Below are 24,345 nucleotides of genomic sequence, written 5' to 3'. Positions count from 1 at the left end.
TTTAGAACCAACGGTGGTGGGGTTCGAATCCACCCTAATGTTCAGAGCCTACTTCAGCAACACACACACACACACACACGCACAAGCACCTTCTTCGCTAACAGGGTTTAACAAACATTACCTCTGCTATTAGGGTTCTCATCATGGTCCAACATATGATGTTTCACGTAAACAATTATGCAATTTCAGTAGGAAATGTAATCCTATTTGTATTGGGCAACGACATCGACCCGATAGTAATGTATGAACACAGTGACGTAACTGATGCCCTAACCATGAGAATGAAATGGATTACAAACGAAATTATAAACCATAAAAATAAAAATGATCCTAGATTCAGAAACCCTGAATATTCTCATTCACTACAATCTTCCCATTCAAGTAATATCGAGCGATAGTCACCATGACGCTGGACTTCGAAGTCACGCGCCGTTCAAACAACGGAAAGCGTCTGGACCAATGTCTTGGGATACTACGTCACCAGTTGACGCGAGGATCAAGTTTAATCTGAGATAAGAGTGAGATCCTGCGCCACACACATGACCCTGTGGTCCCGGAAATACCCCTCGGCCCAGCTGTTCATAATCTCTGTGTGTGTCCCTCACGTGTTTATGAGCATGATGGTACGGCCCTCGAGCACGACCCATGAACATGGTACGACCCTCGAGCATGACCCATGAACATGGTGCGCCCCTCGAACACGACGGTACGACCCTCGAACACGACGGCACGACCCATGAACATGGTACGACCGTCGAACACGACGGTACGACCCTCGAACAGGACGCCACGACCCATGAACATGGTACGACCCTCGAACACGACGTTACGACCCTCGAGCACGACGGTACGACTCTTAAGGATGACGGTGTAGCGTCGTGTCAAAGGCTCACCTTACAAGTCGTACGCGAGAGGTACGCCTGTGCTGCCAGGTCGCACAGTAACAGTCACAACCAGTGGCAAGTGTAATCACCTGTTCTGGTTACCACAGACGTGCGTAATTGAGCACATTGTTGACCTAACCGATAAACTATCGTCCTGGATTTCGGTGCAATCAAGCGGAGGTGAATGGGGAGGCATGATTACGGTCGGATGCACCTCACACGAATGTTGTCATTGTAAAGTTTGGGGAAGAAAAAAAAAACACTACTACTCCACACGAATGTGTAGCAAGACGAATGTATAGATCTGCAGCGTACGATGGCACATAGCAGTGTACGATGGCACGTAGCAGTGTACGATGGCATGTATGCAGTGCACGATGGCACGTATGCAGTGTACGATGGCACGTATGCAGTGTACGATGGCACGTATGCAGTGTATGATGGGACGTATGCATGTGTATAAAAGCACTAACAATGTTGGGGAAAAAAAATAGACTTATTGTAAGCTATTGATTGATCTCGATGTACACTTGGTACCTGATGTATGATTACTACTCTCTCTCTCTCTCTCTCTCTCTCTCTCTCTCTCTCTCTCTCTCTCTCTCTCTCTCTCTCTCTCTCTATATATATATATATATATATATATATATATATATATATATGTATATATATATATATATATATATATATATATATATATATATATATATATATATATATATATATATATATATATATATATATATATATATATATATATATATATACACACACACACACACACACACGCTGGATTTCACAACCCACTGAGGAGGTGAGTGGGCAGGTTCCGAGATGGGGCTGTGGGTGAGCGGGAGGCAAGTTATCAGTTCATCACAGCCACTTACTCCAGCCCACCGTGACTTGCCTCCTCTGATAGCCTGGCAAAAGTGTTTACATTTTACCAAGCTCTCTCTCTCTCTCTCTCTCTCTCTCTCTCTCTCTCTCTCTCTCTCTCTCTCTCTCTCTCTCTCTCGTTTTTCACCAATAAACATTTGTATCTACACCACATTGGTTTATCATGGGTTTATGACTGGTTTATCATGGGTTTATCACTGGTTTATCATGAGTTTATGACTGGTTTATCATGGGTTTATGACTGGTTTATGACTGGTTTATCATGGGTTTATCACTGGTTTGTCATTGGTTTATGACTGGTTTATCATGGGTTTATGACTGGTTTATCATGAGTTTATGACTGGTTTGTCATGGGTTTATGACTGGTTTATCATGGGTTTATGACTGGTTTGTCATGGGTTTATGACTGGTTTATCATGGGTTTATCATTTATCGGTGTAAATGATCCCTTCCCTCGTCCCATGCCCTTCCTGGCTTTCCCAGCAACCCCTTCCCTGATTTTCCTTGGCTCCTCCAGCACCCCCGTCTCTCCCTATAGAAGCGCCCCAGCCTCTCCCCATACAAGCACCCCAGCCTCTCCCTATTCAAGCACCCACGCCTCTCCACATACAAGCACCCCCGCCTCTCCACATACAAGCACCTCCGCCTCTCCACATATAAACACCCCCGCCTCTCCCCATACAAGCACCCCCGCCTCTCCACATACAAGCACCCCCGCCTCTCCACATATAAACACCCCCGCCTCTCCACATACAAGCACCCCCGCCTCTCCACATACAAGCACCCACGCCTCTCCACACACAAGCACCCCCGCCTCTCTCCATACAAGCACCCCCGCCTTTCCTCATACAAGCACCCACGCCTCTCCACATACAAGCACCCCCGCCTCTCCACATACAAGCACCCACGCCTCTCCACATACAAGCACCCCCGCCTCTCCACATACAAGCACCCCGCCTCTCCACATATAAACACCCCCGCCTCTCCCCATACAAGCACCCCCGCCTCTCCCCAAACAAGCACCCCCGCCTCTCCTCATACAAGCACCCCCGCCTCTCCCCAAACAAGCACCCCCACCTCTCCCCAAACAAGCACCCCAGCCTCTCCACATACAAGCACCCCAGCCTCTCCTCTGACTCAACACATGCTGAACTCACAACTTTATCCTTGGTATGGCCCCACTGGTCACGTACTGTCAAGTCTGCACACCTCACCCAGCTCGTCCACGTACCTCATCCACGTACCTCAGCCACGTACCTCATCCACGTACCTCATCCACGTACCTCAGCCACGTACCTCATCCACGTACCTCATCCACGTACCTCATCCACGTACCTCAGCTACGTACCTCAGCCACGTACATCCTGATCTTGCACACTGTTCCTCCTAATCACACTACAATCAGGTATGTCAACAGATGGCAGAATGTCCTTCAACCCTGGTGAACGAAATGAGGCAATCAAATGTTTACACATATTCTATCTGTGATATGTGACGATGCACAGATAACCTTTACAACATGTTCTTTGATATAAGAAAACGCATACACACACACACACACACACACACACACACATATATATATATATATATATATATATATATATATATATATATATATATATATATATATATATATATATATATATATATACATATATATATATATATATATATATATATATATATATATATATATATATATATATATATATATATATATATATATTCCTTGCCCTTGGAGCGATGTGGTATACCGGGGTTGACGTGCTGTCAGTGGATAGAATCAAGGCGTGTGAAGCGTCTGGGGTAAACCATGGAAAGCTGTGTAGGTATGTGTATTTGCGTGTGTGGACGTATGTATATACATGTGTATGGGGGGTGGGTTGGGCCATTTCTTTCGTCTGTTTCCTTGCGCTACCTCGCAAACGCGGGAGACAGCGGCAAAAAGAAAAAAAAAATATATATATATATATATATATATATATACACACGATCGTACCGTCGTAATCAAGGAGCTGTGAAAATATGTAAAGGAGTACAATAGAACGATCCATACTATGATACAATCTTCAAACGCTTTAGTCAAGGCAAGTGAGAATGGGTAGGGACAGGACAGTACAGCAGAAGGCTCCTCTCTACCCACCACTCCCTCCGGCACACCAGGCGGCGGGAAAAGAACCAATGAACACCATGTCCTTGGGGTAGATGGGTATACTACCACAGGCATTCTGTAGGAAAGTACAAATGGTAAAATTTCCCCGGGTCGAAGTGCTCTCGATGACCTACTGCTGTCCCCGCCACAACCGCACAGTATTTGTAAGGAGAAGCGGATCATCAAAGCAAAACAGAGAAGAAAAACCTAACTCTTGTTTTCTTGATGAAGAATCACTGCCCGACACACTGTACTTACAGTGAAGTGTCTCCTCCAGCTTCAGTGGGGCCGTGGTGTCCATCAGGCCGGAAAGGTTTTCGACCCCTGGTTCCCTTACACTGTGGCGCTCCCCCCTCACCAACGTGGCCACTCGCACCACCACTAGCGCACACACCCTCCTCATACACACTCCCACTGACAGCTGTCCTGGTGGGTGACGCTGTCGAAGTCGTCCGCACACGGAGGGAGTTCGATGTAGTAAGCTGTAGTACTGCTGGGGGCCAGGGTGTGTGTGTGTGTGTGTGTCGAGTGCTGGAGGAGGTGGGCGGGTGGTTGGGCTCGTCCCAACGTTGTTGGCCTTGGGGTGGCGTAGTATGGGCCCTCACCACGTCTGTCCCCGGTATATATTTGTGTATATATGTATATATAACAACACCGACGCAACGCCACCTATCGGTTGCTTATCGCCCGTCTAAAGCTCTGGCGATACACGAGCGATACCGGGAGTTCCAGTCCGTTAATACTTGCTTCCGTGTGTCCCGTGACGCTTCTGGCGAATCCTGGGATCGTAACCAGCGCTGAACCCTACCAGCTGACGCAACATCCCCAGCGCTGAACCCACCAGCTGACGCAACATTCCCAGCATTGAAACCCGCCACGTGACGCAACATCCCCAGCGCTGAACCCACCAGCTGATGCAACATCCCCAAAGTTGAACCCGCCTAGTGACGCAACATTCCCATCGCAGTTGACATATCATGGAAAACAAAAGTTGCGAAGCAACACCATTGGGAAGACTGAACTAAACACAAAAGGATATTCCAGCGGGAGTGCGTGCCTCCCCTGCGGGGAGGGGAAGGGCAACACTCGACCACAGTTTAACCAACCAGGACATGAGAGAGGGAGTTCGAGCCATCTAGAGACAGATAACAATCGAACGATACCATTTCAGGTCACGCGACGCACTGAGGAATACATCCATTCATTGTTTGAGAGAGAGAGAGAGAGAGAGAGAGAGAGAGAGAGAGAGAGAGAGAGAGAGAGAGAGAGAGAGAGAGAGAGAGAGAGAGAGATTACTACCTTATCGTGTGCAAGGCGTCGTCTTGCTATCAATGTGGTCCAGTGTTGAGTGACCCAAAATGACCGTCAGTACGTATGTCCCGTCTTTCACTTCCGCTCTCAGTTACGTGGGGCGAGTTCTGCCTCCTTGTTTACACAGGGCTGGGCTCCACTCCCGTGTAAACCGGATGGACGTCGTTTTCATTTACATCGAAGGTTGGGGTGGGGGGAGAGCGAGAGACCCAAGTCTTATACATTCGGTGTACGAATTCGTACCAGAGTCTGTACGGAAAAGACGAGGAAACGCCTCGGTCGATCGGAATCACCAACAGATGGAGGGTGGAGGGAGATCGGCCATTACCGCATCATCTCCCACACTCCATCAGCCAGCGATGGCGTAATCTGAGGTTCATATTGGACGTATGTATATCCCCACCAACCTCCTAGAGACATGGCCATAATACAGAGGCGTCGCGGCTGCCCTGAGTGCGTACCGGGGGACATGAGTCTTTAGTGCTACTGAGGATGGCAGTGCCTCGTACCTACATATACTCAGTTCCCCTACACGACCCCCCCTCACACACCAGAAGGTGCCGTTCGACCATCTAGCCAGCTGCCTCCTCACGACCCTGGACGGTACTACGACCCTCCAGCCACTGAAGTAAGCCATCCCGTAAACATCTCTCTCTCTCTCTCTCTCTCTCTCTCTCTCTCTCTCTCTCTCTCTCTCTCTCTCTCTCTCTCTCGCGGCGAGTGAGAGAGTGGTGGTGAGGAGGAGTGGTGACGGCTGTGGAACGTCATCCAACGGGAGAAATCAGAAATATTCCTCCATGCTATCTGGACCTCTCTTGATCACAGCGACACGACCCTTCGGCAGGCGGAGGGGATGGGAGTGTACACGACCAGAGAGAGCACGATGATACGACCCTTGAGAACGAAGATACGACCCTTGAGAACGAAGATACGACCCTTCGGCAACGTGGTCAAGCCCTTGAGTACAACGACTTGCCCTTTGACCTGACATTAAAGGAAACACCCCCACTTCAACACGGGTCTCCACCCCTTCCATACACCCCTGGTCATACCCTCCATCCCAGGAGTCAGGTGGGGAGTGGAGGGAGGTGTCGCAATCGTCCCTAGCTTTACCTGGCATCTTCCACCCAGGCCCCGTCCGCCACGTGCCGTGCCAAGCGACACTCGGCAACAGTGTGCCACGCGACACCTGGCTGTGACCCGCGGGGAGGGAGGGTGGACCAGCTCGGCTGCTGTAGATAAAGATGATAACATACTCTCCCATTACAAGCCTCCCAGCTTCACTGGCCCTCTGGCTCCGTTGGCACTATAGCTTCACTGTTCCTCTGGTTCCGTTGGCACTATAGCTTCACTGTTCCTCTGGCTCCATTGGCACTATAGCTTCATTTGCACTCTGGCTCCGTTGGCACTATAGCTTCACTGTTCCTCTGGCTCCATTGGCACTATAGCTTCACTTTCACTCTGGTTCCGTTGGCACTATAGCTTCACTGTTCCTCTGGCTCCATTGGCACTATAGCTTCACTGTTCCTCTGGCTCCGTTGGCACTATAGCTTCATTTGCACTCTGGCTCCGTTGGCACTATAGCTTCACTGTTCCTCTGGCCCCGTTGGCACTATAGCTTCACTGTTCCTCTGGCTCCGTTGGCACTATAGCTTCACTGTTCCTCTGGCTCCATTGGCACTATAGCTTCATTTGCACTCTGGCTCCGTTGGCACTATAGCTTCACTGTTCCTCTGGCCCCGTTGGCACTATAGCTTCACTGTTCCTCTGGCCCCGTTGGCACTATAGCTTCACTGTTTCTCTGGCCCCACTGACACTACAGCTTCACTGGTCCTCTGGCTCCGTTGACACTACAGCTTCACTAACACTGTAGTGAAAACCATCGCCATGCGATGTTCTGCTTTGGGGGCAAGGCAGGAAGCAGTAACTGATCGATTCACCAGATCTATGACTTCATAAAGATTTTGGCTTCATCAAGACAGTGACTTCAGCAGGTTGATGAGTTCACTACCACTGGCTTCCCCGAGAGTGAAGAATTCTCTCTGACTTTGGCCTCGGCGGGAATCTAGTTTTAGAGGATTTTGGCTTCAACGGGAGAACTCAGCACCAGGACTCTTGATCCTACTAGACTATGGCTTCACCAAGATGTATTTCAGAAGCACTCCACCTTCCCCCACAACTCCCACTTCAGTATAATGAATGTACCACCTTGACCCTGCCTTCGCCTTACCAGAACTGTGCCTTTATAATGACTCTGGCTGCATGATTAATGGCTACTTCACCAGGAAGATAGCTTGAATGGAGGTCCTGGTGATACTGGCTTATAGACACCGGAATTAAGGTGTTCACATTCATTGTCTGCAGGAACGAACCCTCAATATTGTCGTAGACTTGAAGTACAAATGTCTCTAGAGCTGGAAATTGAATGAGAGATGCTGAGGCTTACCTTGGAAATGCATTTCTACATAAAAGATCATTGCAACAAACAAATTAGCGTTGTTTACCATGAAAATTCTACTTTACATCCGTTTTCTATGGTTTAAAGTTTTCTTTCATGTTCTAAGGGTAACTAGTGTCGTCTCATGTAAAACTGCTTCTCGGAAGATAAATTCATGTAAAATGTATGGATTATGTAAAGTCAAGCCTGATTAAACTTTCTAACAATTCAAATACTTAAATACAAACAATCTATACTACAATCTCTTCTCAAATGATGAAAATAAACAAAATAATCTTACGAAATACCCGTCGAATATACAATATGCGGTCAACTGAAATTATTTCACAGATGCCATAGATCACAGTTTACACCGTGTACAGTAAACCCACACCTAAACTACTCTACCTTTTCTACAAACCTTATGCGTAATCTACTTGATGCAGATACATATATGTCCTTCATCCGAATGTAGGTTTTTTGGCGACTCATTCTTAATTGTTCTAATACACGAAGGGACGATATAATAATACATTTGGCTCCTAAGATATCATGGTCTATTTATATCATCACGGATCATTCCCTGGAGTCAATGGGTTATAATGGAACGGGTCCTTACAATGTTCCTGAAGGTATATAAAATCAATTTCAGTCAAATCCTATGACCGAGAGGAGGTTGTCTTAAATTCCTATGACCAAGGTGAGGTCGGCTGCCATCATAGAAATCAAATTATACGATAGAATACATTTCAAGAGTTACGACCCTCAATTCATATCATTTTGAAGGTACATTAGAGGAGGGGAAGCCCTTTCGTTGGAGAAATTTGAGGCCACTCATTCTTGACATCATTCTTATGTCACTATGAGACACACGCAGCCAGCTGGTGAGTGAGCAGTGAGCTGGCACACTCCTTCGAGACACGACGTAGACCACAAAACGTCAGGGTGGGGGAAAGATACCTTTAAAATTCTCTCTCTCTCTCTCTCTCTCTCTCTCTCTCTCTCTCTCTCTCTCTCTCTCTCTCTCTCTCTCTCTAAGGCGGAAACCAGAGAGGACAGACAAGTTGATACAGTCATTTATCATGTTTACCATTCATGATCATCATGCCTTGAACTGTCGAGGGGGGAGGGGTAGGTTCGCAGAGTGACGTACAAACGGAGTTCACAGATGGCCGTACACAACACACACACACACACACACACACAGTCGTTCTTACAGAAGGGTCCAAGAAGATGGTGTTAGAGGGCGTGGCAAGCGGGAAACCCCAGTGGTCAGATGCTGGCTGAATTCCTACGTATTCCTTTGTACACAACCTGTCCCCGGCCATGACCCACAGCCAAGCATGAGAACACAACAGACACTGGGCGTGTTAGGCCCGGGGAGGAGAGACTAATGATGAACATCAGGGGCGAACTGTGCACCACCCCTATTACCATGAGAACCAGCCTGGGTCTGAGGGGTCCCTCCGTATCCCGCGGGGATGTGAAATGTGTGTTGGATGGCGGTACGTCACGCCCACGGCAGCACCAACACACCACAAGACCCAGCCCGGGTACGAGAGAAGAGAGAAGTCTCACCAGGAGACATCTAGCAATGATCATCCCTGCCCACAGTACCACCCTACACATCATCACTACCACACCCCACACGGACCATATATATACACACACGGCCTCAATGACCCTAGTCCTTCGTAGGCCTAAGGCCCAATTTACCATACGACCAGCAGGCCAGCCAATGAACCATCCAGCTCTCTCTCTCTCCTCCCGGACCCAATCCTACACTACATCTACTGCAACCCGCACCACTCTATAATCACAAGTGTCACTTAGGCATTAATTTACTGCAAGCGCTTTGGAAATTATGACGGCAATATGTTAGTGGCAGTGGAGGAGGGAACATCGCTGGCGTGTACGTGTGTGCCAGAACCCGCCAGCGCCACGAGGGCCATGAAGAACGAGAATGAAAATATGAACCTTTCAGAAATAGTCAGAAAACTGGTAGTTACTATCACTGGAGTCGGATCATCTCGCAGCTAAGCTGTGTGTGTGTGTGTGTGTGTGTGTGTGTGTGTGTGTGTGTGTGTGTAATATCTTTACCAAAGTGTGCCCAGTAGTCGAACCCATCTCATATGAGTAACGGATTCAGCTTATCCACTCGACCATGAGAGGCTAGAGGTTACCGGTGTCTATTTCTATTGCTTTGGATCTTCACGTTCCAATCTGCTGGTCTAATTGGGTACAACAGGCCGCCCACACTCAGGTCTCATGATAGCTTTTCATAATCAACTCTAGAGATGGTACTACGGGTTAATGTCTACACCTTTGAACATGTAATGTACAAGTCGAGGTAAACTGGTTTGACCGGTGCATGCCCAGGGTTAAACGTGGGTCATGTAGTAAAAATCGTGCAGGATATATAGCCACGAGTTTGCGATGAGCTATGGTTCAGGAGAGTTAGTTACGTGGACAAGGTGCCTGGACGGTATTCACACGTCCCAGGTTCGACTCCTGGGCACGCCTTGGTGAAACGTGGGACATGGCTCGGATAAACAAAATGCCACGAATGACACACGAATCACGACTGAGCACCGTGCCCGATGTGACAGTGAACTGAGGGACGAAAATTGTGATCACACGACAAGGATGGTGAAGAGGGAGGCTAATCCCTCGGGTTGAGGGGTAGGGAGGTGGTAGGTTTGGATGGTCTATACGAGGGTTGGAATCCACTCTTCATATTCATTAAGGAGGTTCAACACACAGGATTCCTGGAAGATTATGATCGAGTGGAGAAAACGCTGATGCTGGTGTAAGGAGCAGAGTCACTTTTTTTTGGGGGGAGGAAAATATATAGAGATGTATAGCTGAAAACTGCGAGGCTAAATGTGTTACGAATCAATGAATGTTACATGTTTTCCCGAGTGCGTACCAAGGATGAGATCATAACTGTGAATATATGAGACAGACAGTCTGCTGGGCAATGGGCGGAGGCCTGCTGAACAGCGCAACAAACTGCGAGTAAAAAATTGAGTCATCTGCATATAACCTGATACGTTTGTGTGATTACTGGCAGAAGGTCATTGTTATGTAAACGAGAGAGGGGCTGGGGCAAGGCGCAAACCCCTGGGGTACTCCGGTATTAACGCGGAAATAACAAGAGGTTAAATCTATCTGCCACTGCAGGAACACTGCGGCCGGAGGAGGAGGGAGGGGTTCCCAATGAGGGAGTGGGAAGACCCATATGAGAGAGACTTAGCGAGATGAGCCCGGTGCTATGGAGATGTCTAAGGCAACGATATCATAGGTGTGAGCAAAGGCCAAAACGACATCTAACTCTGGTGATTTCTTTGCCTTCTGGTGTGACGCATGCGAGAGCCATTGGCTTGTACCTTTCAGAGAAGGAGATGGGTCATCTTGACCAGCGGTGGCCTACGTGCTGTGGACCTCCTTCCACTCCTCCTGGAATATCCTTCTATCATCAGAGATCTCAAGCGTGGATACCACGTGAGCCAGGAAACTTCCTGAGATCAAGGCTAACGTCCAATGCTGTACACAAGGAACTTATGAACTGCCATAAAGGGGAGACTGGATTCTATAAGGAGGCTCTTACCCCGCAGGAGGGACGGTCTTGGAGCGAAAGTATGGGATCCTATTACAGAAGAACGTTTGATTTCCTTATCATGTGACCGAGAGTAAACATCCTCACAATCCTGAGACTGGCTAAGAAAGACGTCACCATCTCTTGACTGTGAAGACTCGAAAAAAAAGCCTTTGTAAATAAACGTCTGTCTGACTGTCTGACTGGAAAGCCATTCTACTCCCAATCTACCGAGTGTGTCTGGGAGCCATACCATACACCGTGACTGGCTATAACTGAACCCACAGTCCTCTCTGACTGTGACTGTTCCACATCCATCCCGTCCTCAGCAGTGGCTGAGAACGTCTCCTTTCCCGTTAAGTGTCTATCGAGATCGTCCGGGACTCCACCTGTCTCTAAGTCCCAGTTGGGGCGGATATCTTCGGCCCATGGTGGACTGAACGATGATGATGATGATGATGATGACGTCGCCATTATCATCATTTGGCCGGCAGGTGGGCCTGGCCGAGGGTTAGGAGGGGAGGGTGGGAGGGAGGGTGGGTCTGGGTGGGTGGGGCTGTGGCCAGAAACCGGCGAAACTTGGTCTGTAAATCGTTAAGTGATGGGGGGGAAGGAGGCCCCCCCGAGCACCACATTTATTACCCTGCCAGTACAAGTGGCCATATTTTGTGATAAATGGCGCCTAATTTGGCCAGATTAGCTCCAGCCCGCCTAGATTTCCCTAACTCCAGTAATTAGGCCGGATCATTACGCTAATTACACAGTAGCGAGAGGTATCTGGTGCGCATGGTCAAACAAGTGGTGTCTGGTTGTAAGTGTCAGCCTACCTTGCTGCTGTAGTATGTCTTGCCTACTTACACGGGGGCACCAGTTACTTAAATGGATCCGGGTGTATGTTGCCCGGCATGTACCGCCAATTACGCCCTCAAAATGTAATACTTTACGTTGCTGAGAGTAAGGTTGGTTCTCCTATTGCGTATCGACTACACGGTGTGCGTGTACGCTCAAGCCTGCGGGGAAATCTGCGCGTGTGTACATATCTGCGCGTGTGTACACAACTGCGCGTGTAAACACAACTGCACGTGTGTACACATCATCTGCGCGTGTGTACACATCATCTGTACGTGTGCACGCATCATCTGTACGTGTGCACGCATCATCTGTACGTGTGCACGCATCATCTGTACGTGTGCACGCATCATCTGTACGTGTGTACACATCATCAGCACGTGTGTACATATCATCTGCAGTGTGCACACATGATCTCTACGTATGTACACATCCGTTCAAAATGATATACATACGGATTTTAAATATGAAAATCATGGAGTTCCAATTCATCACAAAAAGGCGTATTTGCGTTAATAAGAGAGTATTCTCACTAAACGCAAAGACACTGACTGTATTCTTCAATAGATGAGGAATATCTGACTGAACCGCATTATATGAGTTAAGACTGAAGGTGTGACTGATGAGTCGCCCGCTGACTGACTGATTGTGGACACAAACAGTTTGAAATTCCATTGGCGAAATGCCATCTGTTGACTGTCGCTGGCCAGTAACGCGGATCGCCTCGCCCGGCTGTTGCCTTACCAAAGCCAACTACCCACATTTTGTTAACTATACGACACTGGGAATGACATACACACACACACACACCATAACATCATCGAACAGAAACCATAACATAAGAACATACATATTCTTCTCTACGATTTTCCACCTATCCAGTGCTTATCAAGGACCCTGGTACGAGCCCGGGGATATAAGGACGTGGGGCCCCCACTTCTTGATCTTCACTACGACACCAACAAGTGTGGGAACACAAGGTGTATGGGCTGGGCAACAAGCCGTGTCTACTCTACACTACGCAAGAGGCCCTGAGTCATGCGGACCCCACCCGCACCTCACCTCCTCCTCCTCCTCCTCCTCCTCCGCGGAGTGTGACCTGCTCCTCGCCAGGCATACACCACGACCACTGACTCTCCCTCAGCCGTCTGCTGCAACTTACAGATCATGGGTAAACTAAAGACAGACGCTGCAGTGCTCAAAAAAAAACTTTTTGTTTCAAAATGGGAAGCCTAATCTATTCCATAAAACATATATCGAGCTCTTATAGACTTGAAATAATCATGGAGAACGTAACATCATAATGTTCTCAGGTGTCGATGGATAGGGAGTAAATACGATGGAAATGATTTAATAATGCCTTGAGACTGTCTTCATCCTAACAGCTTAATTAAGCGTCATAAAGACGACCAAACGAGATCTTAATACCAGATTTGTATTCAGCATGAAAAGTAGTCCATATCATGACGTTTTGGACAAAATCTATTTCTCTGAGAAAAAAATACTAAAAATGGCAGGTGGTCGGTGTGATATCAACGTTTCTGGAATATTTCTTGTCAACTTGATGGCGTTGTAGTGGCACCAGGGGGAAGGCAAGAAGTGGCTCCTATGGCGAAAATGAAGATCGTGGAGACGAATCCAGTCAAACTTATCAAAGTAGTGCAAGGAGGTATGGTGGCCATCGTAATTCATATATTCTCAAAGTAAAACAAGAGAGGCGTGTTGCTACAGAGGTTACAAAGGCTTTAGGGGTGGCGGGAACCCACCCCCACCTCCCTCACACACACACGTACCAACTGGCTTCTACCGAACGTCAGACCTAATATGGAGGGCAAAACATATATATATATTATTAATGCGAGCAAAGGGATATTTTCAGCGGCGCACGTCACTCACACGCAGCGACCCGGGATTAAGTCGCGTTGCCCCGCTCTGTCGATCCCTGCTCCCAGCGCGCAAAAACCTGGCGAATATTCATGATATCAGCGTGTATGTTGCATGTCAGATCTACATTACCTCACGGGCAGTGCGACTGTGAGGATGGGAGGAAGAAGAAGGTTGCTGAGGAGAGATGGTCCGTCTGCCTGGTGACTCTCATCCAACACTATATGGTAAAATACCGGACCTAAGAGAGTCAGTTCTCCTCACCTTATCCCCCAACACTCGCCATACCTGGTAGACACACACGACGGTCGTCCTCAGCGAAAACAAATGACTGCCGCCCGCCTTCACACTCAACAAAATCTGGGAGGGGTCGTTCCCGACGTGACGGTACGACCCTTCGTCTCGCACACGACCAGTATACGGTCTCTCTGGACGAGAAACTACACACACACACACACACACACACACACATATATATATAAAGACTATTTTACGACCTTCCTCATAGCAGAGCTGAAGAGGGCGACCTCAAACGTACGTCCCACAGTAAGCATCACAGAGCATGACACACTGAGGCCCGGCGCGGTAAAGCTGCCCAGCAAATTATATCTGGAAATTCAATACGTGTACCCCGGTGTGTGTGTGTGTGGGGGGGGGGGGGGGTCGCTCCGGGCAGGTTAATGCTTGGTCCAGACACTTTTGCTCTCGACCACGAGGGCTGTAATCCCACGCCTGACCAGCCTTAATCTGGCGGCTGCAGGATCAGAGGCTGGCCTCCTCCTCCTGCACCCAGCTCCTGCTGAGGTCCGACGGGTGTAGTAGGATCAGAGGCTGGCCTCCTCCTCCTGCACCCAGCTCCTGCTGAGGTCCGACGGGTGTAGTAGGATCAGAGGCTGGCCTCCTCCTCCTACACCCAGCTCCTGCTGAGGTCCGACGGGTGTGGTAGGATCAGAGGCTGGCCTCCTCCTCCTACACCCAGCTCCTGCTGAGGTCCGACGGGTGTGGTAGGATCAGAGTCTGGCCTTCTACACCCAGCTTCTGCGGAGGTCAGACGGGTGTGGGAGTACATGGGAGAGCCAGATAACAGAAGACCTTATGGTCTATAACAAGGTCATCTGCTGGGGGACAATAATAGCATCCTTGCGTCATAATCAACGTAAATGGAGACAAACACACACACACACACACACACACACACACACATACACACACACACACACACACACACACACACACTGACGCCAAAGAAAATCGTACACACGCACACAAATATACAGACACTATAACTAAGGTACAGTAACGCCGGGTAGTACAAGCTGTATAACACCTGGTAGTACAAGCTGTGTAACACCTGGGTAGTACAAGCTGTATAACACCTGGGTAGTACAAGCTGTATAACACCTGGTAGTACAAGCTGTGTAACACCTGGGTAGTACAAGCTGTACAACACCTGGTAGCACAAGCTGTATAACACCTGGGTAGTACAAGCTGTACAACACCTGGTAGCACAAGCTGTACAACACCTGGTAGTACAAGGTGGCCCCTGAGTGTGACCCCAAGCCTCACCACGACACACTGCAAATATTCATTTTGAGTCGGATGTTATCGGCCAAATTCCAGCCAGACATTATCTGACAGTCATCACCTACTGGGTCACTGTGGGGTTCAGTATGTTAATTCGCCCGTGCCAGTCACCAAAGCGTCACTCATCTGACGCAAGACTCACCAACTTGCTTCTTAAGGTCCCACTCACTCACTCACTCACTCACTCGGGATATTCATGTATTCATCCTCCCTGGGTCCACATGTCCACCTAGCGACGCCTCTCCTCCAGGAGCAGTCCAGCTGACACACACACACACACACACACACACACACACACACACACACACACACACACACGCCAGATACAGAAGGGAAGAGATACAATGTTCATTAATTAATCACTTCGAAGTCATCTGGTTAGGAGGTACTGAGACCAGTTGAGACACTTAAAGAAGAGAGAGAGAGAGAGAGAGAGAGAGAGAGAGAGAGAGAGAGAGAGAGAGAGAGAGAGAGAGAGAGAGAGAGAGAGAGAGAGAGAGAGAGAGTACATGGAATACAGTCAAAGGCAAAATAACCGGAGACGCCACAGGAGGCAAGAGAATGGAACACCTCCACCAGAGAGGTGCTGGAACCCGCCACACCCAAAGTGTGATGTACACAAATGCAGACGGATGAGTGGTAGATGGTCAAAGAGCAAGGATTCAAGGACCGCATCAGGAAAAGCACACCTGATACTCTAGCACAAGCGGAGGGGAAAGCTTTGGAAAGAGATCAGATCTCATCCGTTGTGTCCAGGAGGAGACATAATAGCGAGGAGTAAACGAGAAGACAAAAAAGAAGAGGAAGGAGGAGGATTGGATCCCATGATGTGACCATAAATTTCACGAAACAGTGAGTGATGGCCCACTAAGACGAGACATACTACTAAGGGTAACTGTAGAAAAGTAGGACATAGCTGGTTACTGATGTTACATAATCCTACATAGAAATCTAATGGTCCAGAACAAAAATATAGAGTGATAATAATGAAGGAATAATCAGACTGGTGCATGAGGTAGCAAACTATGCAACTGTCAGAGATGGTAAAAGCCCTGATGATGGTGGCTTTCAATTAATATAGAGACGGGTAGACAGGAGGAATTTGGATTCTCGTGGTGACAGACAGTCATGGAGGGAGAGAGAGAGAGAGAGAGAGAGAGAGAGAGAGAGAGAGAGAGAGAGAGAGAGAGAGAGAGAGAAGCTTTCACACGAGGTATACAGGAATACTTCACATACCAGCACGTCACTGAGGAGGTCAGGATATGAGAGGGCTAGTTATATCATCATTGTTAGATCTTATCTTCCTCACACATATCAAGATGGATACTCGACATGCCGTACATTACACAACAACTGGGGGGGGGGGGGAGAAAAACGTGATCAGGTAATGCTTCAGTTTGGTTACGTGGGGGAACGAGGTGGGAGGGAGAGAGAGAGAGAGAGAGAGAGAGAGAGAGAGAGAGAGAGAGAGAGAGAGAGAGAGAGAGAGAGAGAGAGATCATTGCGAGACACTCTACAACATAGACCAAAATTTCGTGGGAACGCAAAGATTTGGGCAATGGAGGTGAGCAGCCAGGAGGTAAGGCTTCGTGGTGAGGGAGGGGGATATCTGTAGGATGGAAGAGTACAAAACAAACGAGTACAGCTGGATACAGCTATGTACCGTCCCCCACCAGCTGTGTACCGTCCATAACCAGCTATGTACCGTCCCTCACCAGCTGTGTACCGTCCCTCACCAGCTGTGTACCGTCCCTCACCAGCTGTGTACCGTCCCTCACCAGCTGTATACCGTCGACCACTAGCTGTGTACCGTCCACCAGCAACTGTGTACCATCGTCCACCAGATGTGTACTGTCCCATACCAGCTGTGTAGCGTCCCCTACCAGCTGTGTATCGTCCCCCACCAGCTGTGTACCATCGTCCACCAGCTGTTTATCAGCTCATTTGCATAACGTCGAGGCCTGTTAGTAGGTATAATTACCATATCTGTAATTTCACGCTTGTACGGGACTGGTAGGGAGTTCTGCACTCGTGGGGCCCCATCTCTTGTGTGTGTGTGTGTGTGTGTGTGTGTGTGTGTGTGTGTGTGTGTGTGTGTGTGTGTGTGTGTATTATTCAAAGGTATACACACAGACGTCTACATGTACACACGTATGCTAAGCAGTCTGTTGTAATATATATATATATATATATATATATATATATATATATATATATATATATATATATATATATATATATATATATATATATACTCAGGTCTATGATCTCATTACAATAGCAACAATACCTGTCACTGTTGCTTATCTACATACAAAAAAGGGCGAGCGTAACACGGTGAAGGAATCAGAGGACGCCCTTATAGCCATACGGCTGAATAGCTTGACGAATATTCCCTCTTAACAAAAATATTCCAATACTGTATATTCCATTATGAATATTGAACCTGACCCACCTTCTTAATATTCGTTTTGGGAAGAACCAATTTATACCATTATAATGAAGCCACTTCAACTCCCCCGCTAAGACACGTAACTCCCACTATTTTCCTGGCCGTAAGGCACAAAGTCCCCATCACTTACTGTGACTCTCTCGACTCTAACCATTTTTCGAGAAGACTCGGTGTTTACACCCCGCCATTTGGCAGGCCGATAAGGGAGCGGTGAAAGATGTTTATAAGGGATTTTCCCCCTTAGGTGATCTCCCTCAATATCTCAGCGTGACGTCAACCCCCGGGGAGCCAATCAGGCACGGGGACAGGTGTTTGTCGGCAGACTATTGGACAGCGGAGGAAAAGACATATTTCGAGTTTTACGAATCTATACGCATTCGACACCTCCAAAGTTTTCGACACAAACGCCATTCCCTTAAGAAGAGCTGGCGTACGTCAGCACACGAGAATGGCTCTCAGAGATGCGTCATGCATGAGTAATGACACTCATGAATGGAAACATGAGGTAGGCCTAAAAAACGCGCGGGGGATTTAGAGATGAGTAAATGTGATAGCGGCTCGTAAAACGAGCGCTGCCATTGGTTCGCCACCACGAGCCGCCACGATCGCTACCTCACCCAGCGATCAAATCTCCCATGGCGCAACTGGGCGCCGGCCTCACCCTGCAGCAGCGAACCACAACACCAGCTCTCACCCAACTCCACCATAACAAAATCTATCTCCCAACATTATCATACTAATGAAAAATCTTATGCATTCTTAATCACAGTCAATCAACTACGAATGAAGTATATTAACATAATAAGTACTTACTGGTGGCTGCAGAAAAATATTTAAGTTTTGCAAGGCCTGAGAGGCAAATGGATATATTCGTATACCATTAAGTAATTGCAGACAAACACACAGACACATGGTGGCTACGTGTACGGGGACTCCCCATCACTAACTAGACTTACCTGTTCTATCTCTGTGGTAACCTTCCCAGTCAGTGCTGGGGGAACACTAGAGAATGTGCTGTGTGCTTGACCCACGCAAACCTCCTCTACCTCTTAGAAAGAACCTCTGGCGGTTGTAGAGAACCTCAGGCCCTTGTAGAGAACCTCGGGTTATTGTAGAGAACCTCTGGCGGTTGTAGAGAACCTCAGGCCCTTGTAGAGAACCTCGGGTTATTGTAGAGAACCTCTGGCTATTGTTGACAACCCCTGACTATTGTAGAGAACCTCTGGCTATTGTAGAGAACCTCTGACTATTGTAGAGAACCTCTGGCTATTGAAGCGGGAGGATGAACAGCTAGGCTGGCTGTGAACCCCGGCTGCTATGCTTTCCAAGACTCGAACGCGGGCCCGTTACATTGGCGCGGGATCCAATAATTCTTAACAGTACAACGAATTACACCACAAAGCTTCACAGACCTTTAAATCTTATGTGTGTTGTATATAAGGGAAAAAAATATTAAGACGTAGAAAACTTAGCAACATAAGTCTTAAATGTCGGTGGCGAAATTTTCAGAAGACTGTGTCTCCCCTCCTGACGACGCGGGGTAATGTTGGCCCAGGGTTCCAATACTCCCGCCAGTCAGCACAGCCAGCGGGTCGACTGCGGGTTAACTGGTGCAGCCAAGAATGGCGCGCTGCCCTCCACGCCCCTTCGCCATATTTCGACTATTAATCAGTTTAACATTTGATCTGGCTCGCTCAAACTGGTTTAGAGCGTTTACATAAACCTCATCCGGAGCTGTAGATCTGCGGGGCCCGCTTGCTAGCTATTCTACACCACAGCTAAGGAAGAGAAACCTGAACGTGTACATATATATATATATATATATATATATATATATATATATATATATATATATATATATATATATATATTGCTGGTTTGTGAAGTACTGTACCGCTGTACACCCTGCTGGCGTAAGTCATGGGCTTATGTATATCTTATTGCCCCTAAATATACTAGCGTTAACCCTATGCATATATACCTGCATTAACCCACCTGATCACTCCCATATATATACCTGCACTTGTCTATATATATGCCTTATTAACCCATCCTATACCTTAGCATCCCCATACATACCTGTATTTAACCCATATACACCTTAGTAACCCCGTATATACCTTAGTAACCCCATATCCGTATTAAACCATATATACTTTCCTAACCCCATATATACCTAAATTAGCCACTACATACCTTACCAGCCTAGTTAAGCTCATATGTGCATACCTAACCCCTATATATATACATCCGCACTGACCCATATATACCCAGGTATATACCTGCCATCACCCGTATATACCTGCATGAACCCGTGCGATCGAGGTTGGACGGGAGTCATACATACCATTAACCCGGCCACCTGGTACGGGGGGGGGGGGGGGGGGGGGGCATGATGACGTCACTGCTACGATGACGTCATTGTTACTTATGCCATTATGGCTCTGAGGAAGACGACCGCCAGCTGTACCCCTTGGAGTGAGCATATGATGGTATGCTCCCTGGCAGGCCAAGAGCACATGACATGCTCCTCCCCACCACCATGCCATGAGAATATACTATGCTCCCCGCCACGAAAATATGCTATGTTCCCCCACCACGAGAATATGCTATGCTCCCACCATGAGAGCATGCTATGCTCCCCCACCATGAGAATATACTATGCTCCCTCACCACGAGAATATGCTACGCTCCCCCAAAAAAAACACTACAAGAACGCATAACACGCGCCTCCATGCATGACTCTTTTTCCCCCCGCAAGCACATGATACACATCAAAGCCTTCACATACGTGTATCATATCCCGCACGACTGTAATCCCATCTATCTATCAATGACAACATGAGACGGTCATCCATCTAATGATCGCATGCGTTGATGCTCGCTGTTATAATTGCTGTCGTCGGCCACGATCAACCGACCTACGGGGTGTTATCTGCCCTGCCCTTCAATTCTTCCGTCTACTCGGGTTCTGTTCACTACTGAACAAACGTGTATAACAAAAGTGTTCCTCAGCGGGCTGGAATGTTCGTCTGGAAGTCTGTTCACAGCCTTCATGTTATAGATATGTGGACGGGAGGGGTATGGCTTCCTTAGATTATCTATCGAACTTTCAACCTGTGGGGTTGTCTATCTGTGGGGCGAGGGAGGGAGGAGGGCATCACTGTGGTGGTAGACAAACTTGTGGTGGTCACACCCCACAAACCCACATCTTGTACAACCCACCTACCCACCCCAACCCAACCCCGTCTCCAACGCTTGTAAATAGGGCTTTACTTGTGAGCCAAACTTGTCAGCGCCTACTTATAACAGCTCTCGAGACCACTTCGTTTCACTCGTTTATCCCCACCTCCAATTAATGAATCAATTAAAGAAATGAGAACCCATTAAGAATGAGTAATTGCCCTGAGACCACAGCCCTCCTTCGCCATACCATTTTTCCTGTGTGGCGGGGTGGCGACGAGAATGGATGAAGGCAGCAAGTATGAATATGTCCATGTGTATATATGTCCATGAGTATGTATGCATATGTATGTATATGTGCGTGTATGGACGTTTATGTGCATATGTGTATATGAGGGGTTGGCCCATTCTTCGTCTGTTTCCTCGCGCTACCTCGCTAACGCAGGAAATAGCGATTAAGTACAATATATATATACACACACACACACACACGTCAGGGTGGGTCTGGCCTCCTGCATGAAGGGGGAGGGTGTGATCACACAGGAGCCTGGGACCCCACTAGCGACCCAGATCTTTGCCCGTCACCACCGCACCCCATACCTGGTGGCCAGGTACAGGTCTTGCCCCTAGAGGAGGAGGAGGAGGAGGTGTGGTATGGTGTGGTACTTTCGATCAGGCAGTACCTGGTCACACGCCACCACATCCTTGCAATGTAAGAACCAGACGACAGTGGCTACTGACCATTTAATGCTATGCAGGGCCAGGGCCGAGGCTATTTCAAAGGCACTTCCCACATGTCGTGGCCATTTGATGCCTTCGTCTCAACGCGGTTATTTAAACCTAGGATTTTACGGGTTGTGATTTTCTTTTTTTTTTAAATCCGGACATCGACGAGTTATTGATTTAAAACTTGGCTACACTGGATTGATTGTCGCCATTTTATAATCGAGCAACAGGAAGTCGAAGCCATTTAATTAAATCCTGGTAACACTGGATTATGGCCATCTAAATCCTGGTAACACTGGATTATGGCCACTTAAAGCAAGGGTACGCGCCATTGAACATCACGTTAAACCCTGGCCGGCTAAGACCACGGTGAGGGTCGATATAACACCAGTCTAACACCAGCTTGAAGGAACTTAACACCGTTGTCTAACACCTATCACCGCATTAACGTTCGCTGCTACATGAACACCTCAACGACCTCTTAACACAAGCCTAACACACAGATCTAACACTTCACCAATTCCATTCTAACACCTAACAAAAAAAATCGTCTTCATGACACCACGTCGTCGCTATCACTTCGTTAACACCATCTAACACATTGCTAACACCTTGGTACAGCCCCCCCCCCCCAGATTACCTAACTCCACACTAGGACATAAGTAACACTTTCTAACACTTCAAAAAACATTTGTCTAACACGTCTGTCTTATCACCTAAAACCCTCCTAACACCACACTAGCGCACCTTTAACACCCGTTTTCTCCACTCTCACCCTTCTAACACCAACCTAACACTCCACTCTCAACCCCTCTAACACCCGGAACCTAACACCAATCATTTCTCACCGCAAGACTTCACACTAACACCAACCTAACACATGAGACACAGGCCACCTAACACCTGTTACAATTCCCCCCTCCCCCCCCCCTCACACAACACCCGCTTAATAACAGAAAGTGAACACCTCGTGTGCAGCTGTGAACACACCATGAACACACCTGGGGTCCCCCAGGAACGAAGCAGAACAGCGAGGGGGGAGGGGGGGTGGGAGGGGAGGAGGAGGGGGTGTGTACACCATCAGGCCAGAAGGGTGGAGGAGGAGGAGGAGGAGGAGGAGGAGGAGGAGGAGGAGGAGGAGGAGGAGGAGGAGGAGGAGGCAGGCAGGCCTGTGTGTTCACCAATTAATTATGGAGATAAGATCGCCCCAGTCACCCCCTTCCCTTCCCCCTCCCCATCATCCCCTCCCCAAGGGACCTGGTGGAGGAGAGGGGAGAGGTGTGTGGGGAGGAGGTACAGGAGGGAGTGGGGCTGGGGAGGGGGAGGGAGGAGGAGATGCCTCACTCTGAACTGGGGGGGGGCGGGGGGAGGGGGGGGGGAGTGTGGGTGTGTGGTGGAGGCTTTGCTAAAAACACTGGCATGGAAATAGGAAAATTGAGCCCAAAATGTTTAGTCCCATCGCCACGCCAATTAAGACTCGAGTGTCTAAGTTAAAAAAAAAATAAATGAATAAATCCTGTATTCTAGATAATTACCCATAATTATCATGCTCTGGGGTAATCAAACCAGTCCTTAATTGATACAGCTTTACAAGTTCAAAATTGAAGGTCATAATGACTATTATTAGATAAATTCCTAATTAAAGGATTATTCTGTTGAGCAAATCAAAATATCCCTTGTTTATTAACTTTCATTTATCATTTTCTTTTAACTTGGATTTTGTGTCGAATCTCAACCCCTGTAGGATCTCATCGCCAGGTTTAATAAGAAATAAGGATCTGTGTTCAATCAGTCGTATTTCAACATATTGTTCATATCTAATTTGCCTTAAATTGGTGACAACTGATGAATTCAAAATTCATTTGCGTCCTCTTCACGTTCGGTATAGATTTACCAAACACCAGGTTAATATGAAAGGTATAACTAGATATATTTGTATACACAGGTATACTTAGGTATATTTTTATACATAGGTATACCTAGGTATATTTGTATACACAGGTATACCTAGGTATATTTGTATACACAGGTATACCAAGGTATATTAGTATACAGGCATAACTAGGTATATTTGTATACAGGTATATCTAAGTATATTTGTATACACAGGTATATCTAGGTATATTTGTATACACAGATATACCTAGGTATATTGGTATACAGGCATAACTAGGTATATTTATATACAGGTATATCTAAGTATATTGGTATACACAGGTATACCTAGGTATATTTGTATACACAGGTATGCCTAAGTATATTAGTATACAGGCATAACTAGGTATATTATATACAGGCATATCTAAGTATAATGATATACGGGTATAACTCGGTATATCCCCACATCACTAGGGATGACCCACTGGTCGGTCGATAGATCCCGTG

The 24,345-nt window shown here is 47.5% G+C and overlaps 1 protein-coding gene across 4 annotated transcripts in view; it reads right to left on the bottom strand.

Annotated features, from left to right (window-relative positions):
• The window catches only part of LOC139755596 (uncharacterized), a 70,781-nt gene that overhangs the window by 4,155 nt on the left and 42,281 nt on the right, over window positions 1-24,345 (bottom strand). Inside the window, exon 1 of one of the 4 annotated variants that reach the window (XM_071674119.1) lies at window positions 4,195-4,721. The exons of 2 other annotated variants lie outside the window; for them this stretch is intronic. In XM_071674119.1, coding sequence (XP_071530220.1) covers window positions 4,195-4,339 — 145 coding nt within the window. In that variant the 5' untranslated portion in view covers window positions 4,340-4,721. Of the gene's footprint in view, window positions 1-4,194; window positions 4,722-24,345 lie in introns of those variants that run through there. One more of the 4 variants, XM_071674118.1, reaches the window with a different exon arrangement.

Source organism: Panulirus ornatus, chromosome 19 (assembly GCF_036320965.1).
Source record: "Panulirus ornatus isolate Po-2019 chromosome 19, ASM3632096v1, whole genome shotgun sequence".
NCBI classification, from domain to species: domain Eukaryota; kingdom Metazoa; phylum Arthropoda; class Malacostraca; order Decapoda; family Palinuridae; genus Panulirus; species Panulirus ornatus.
The sequence above is the reverse complement of the archived record's forward strand: the minus strand, read 5'-3'. Positions and strand labels throughout refer to the sequence as shown.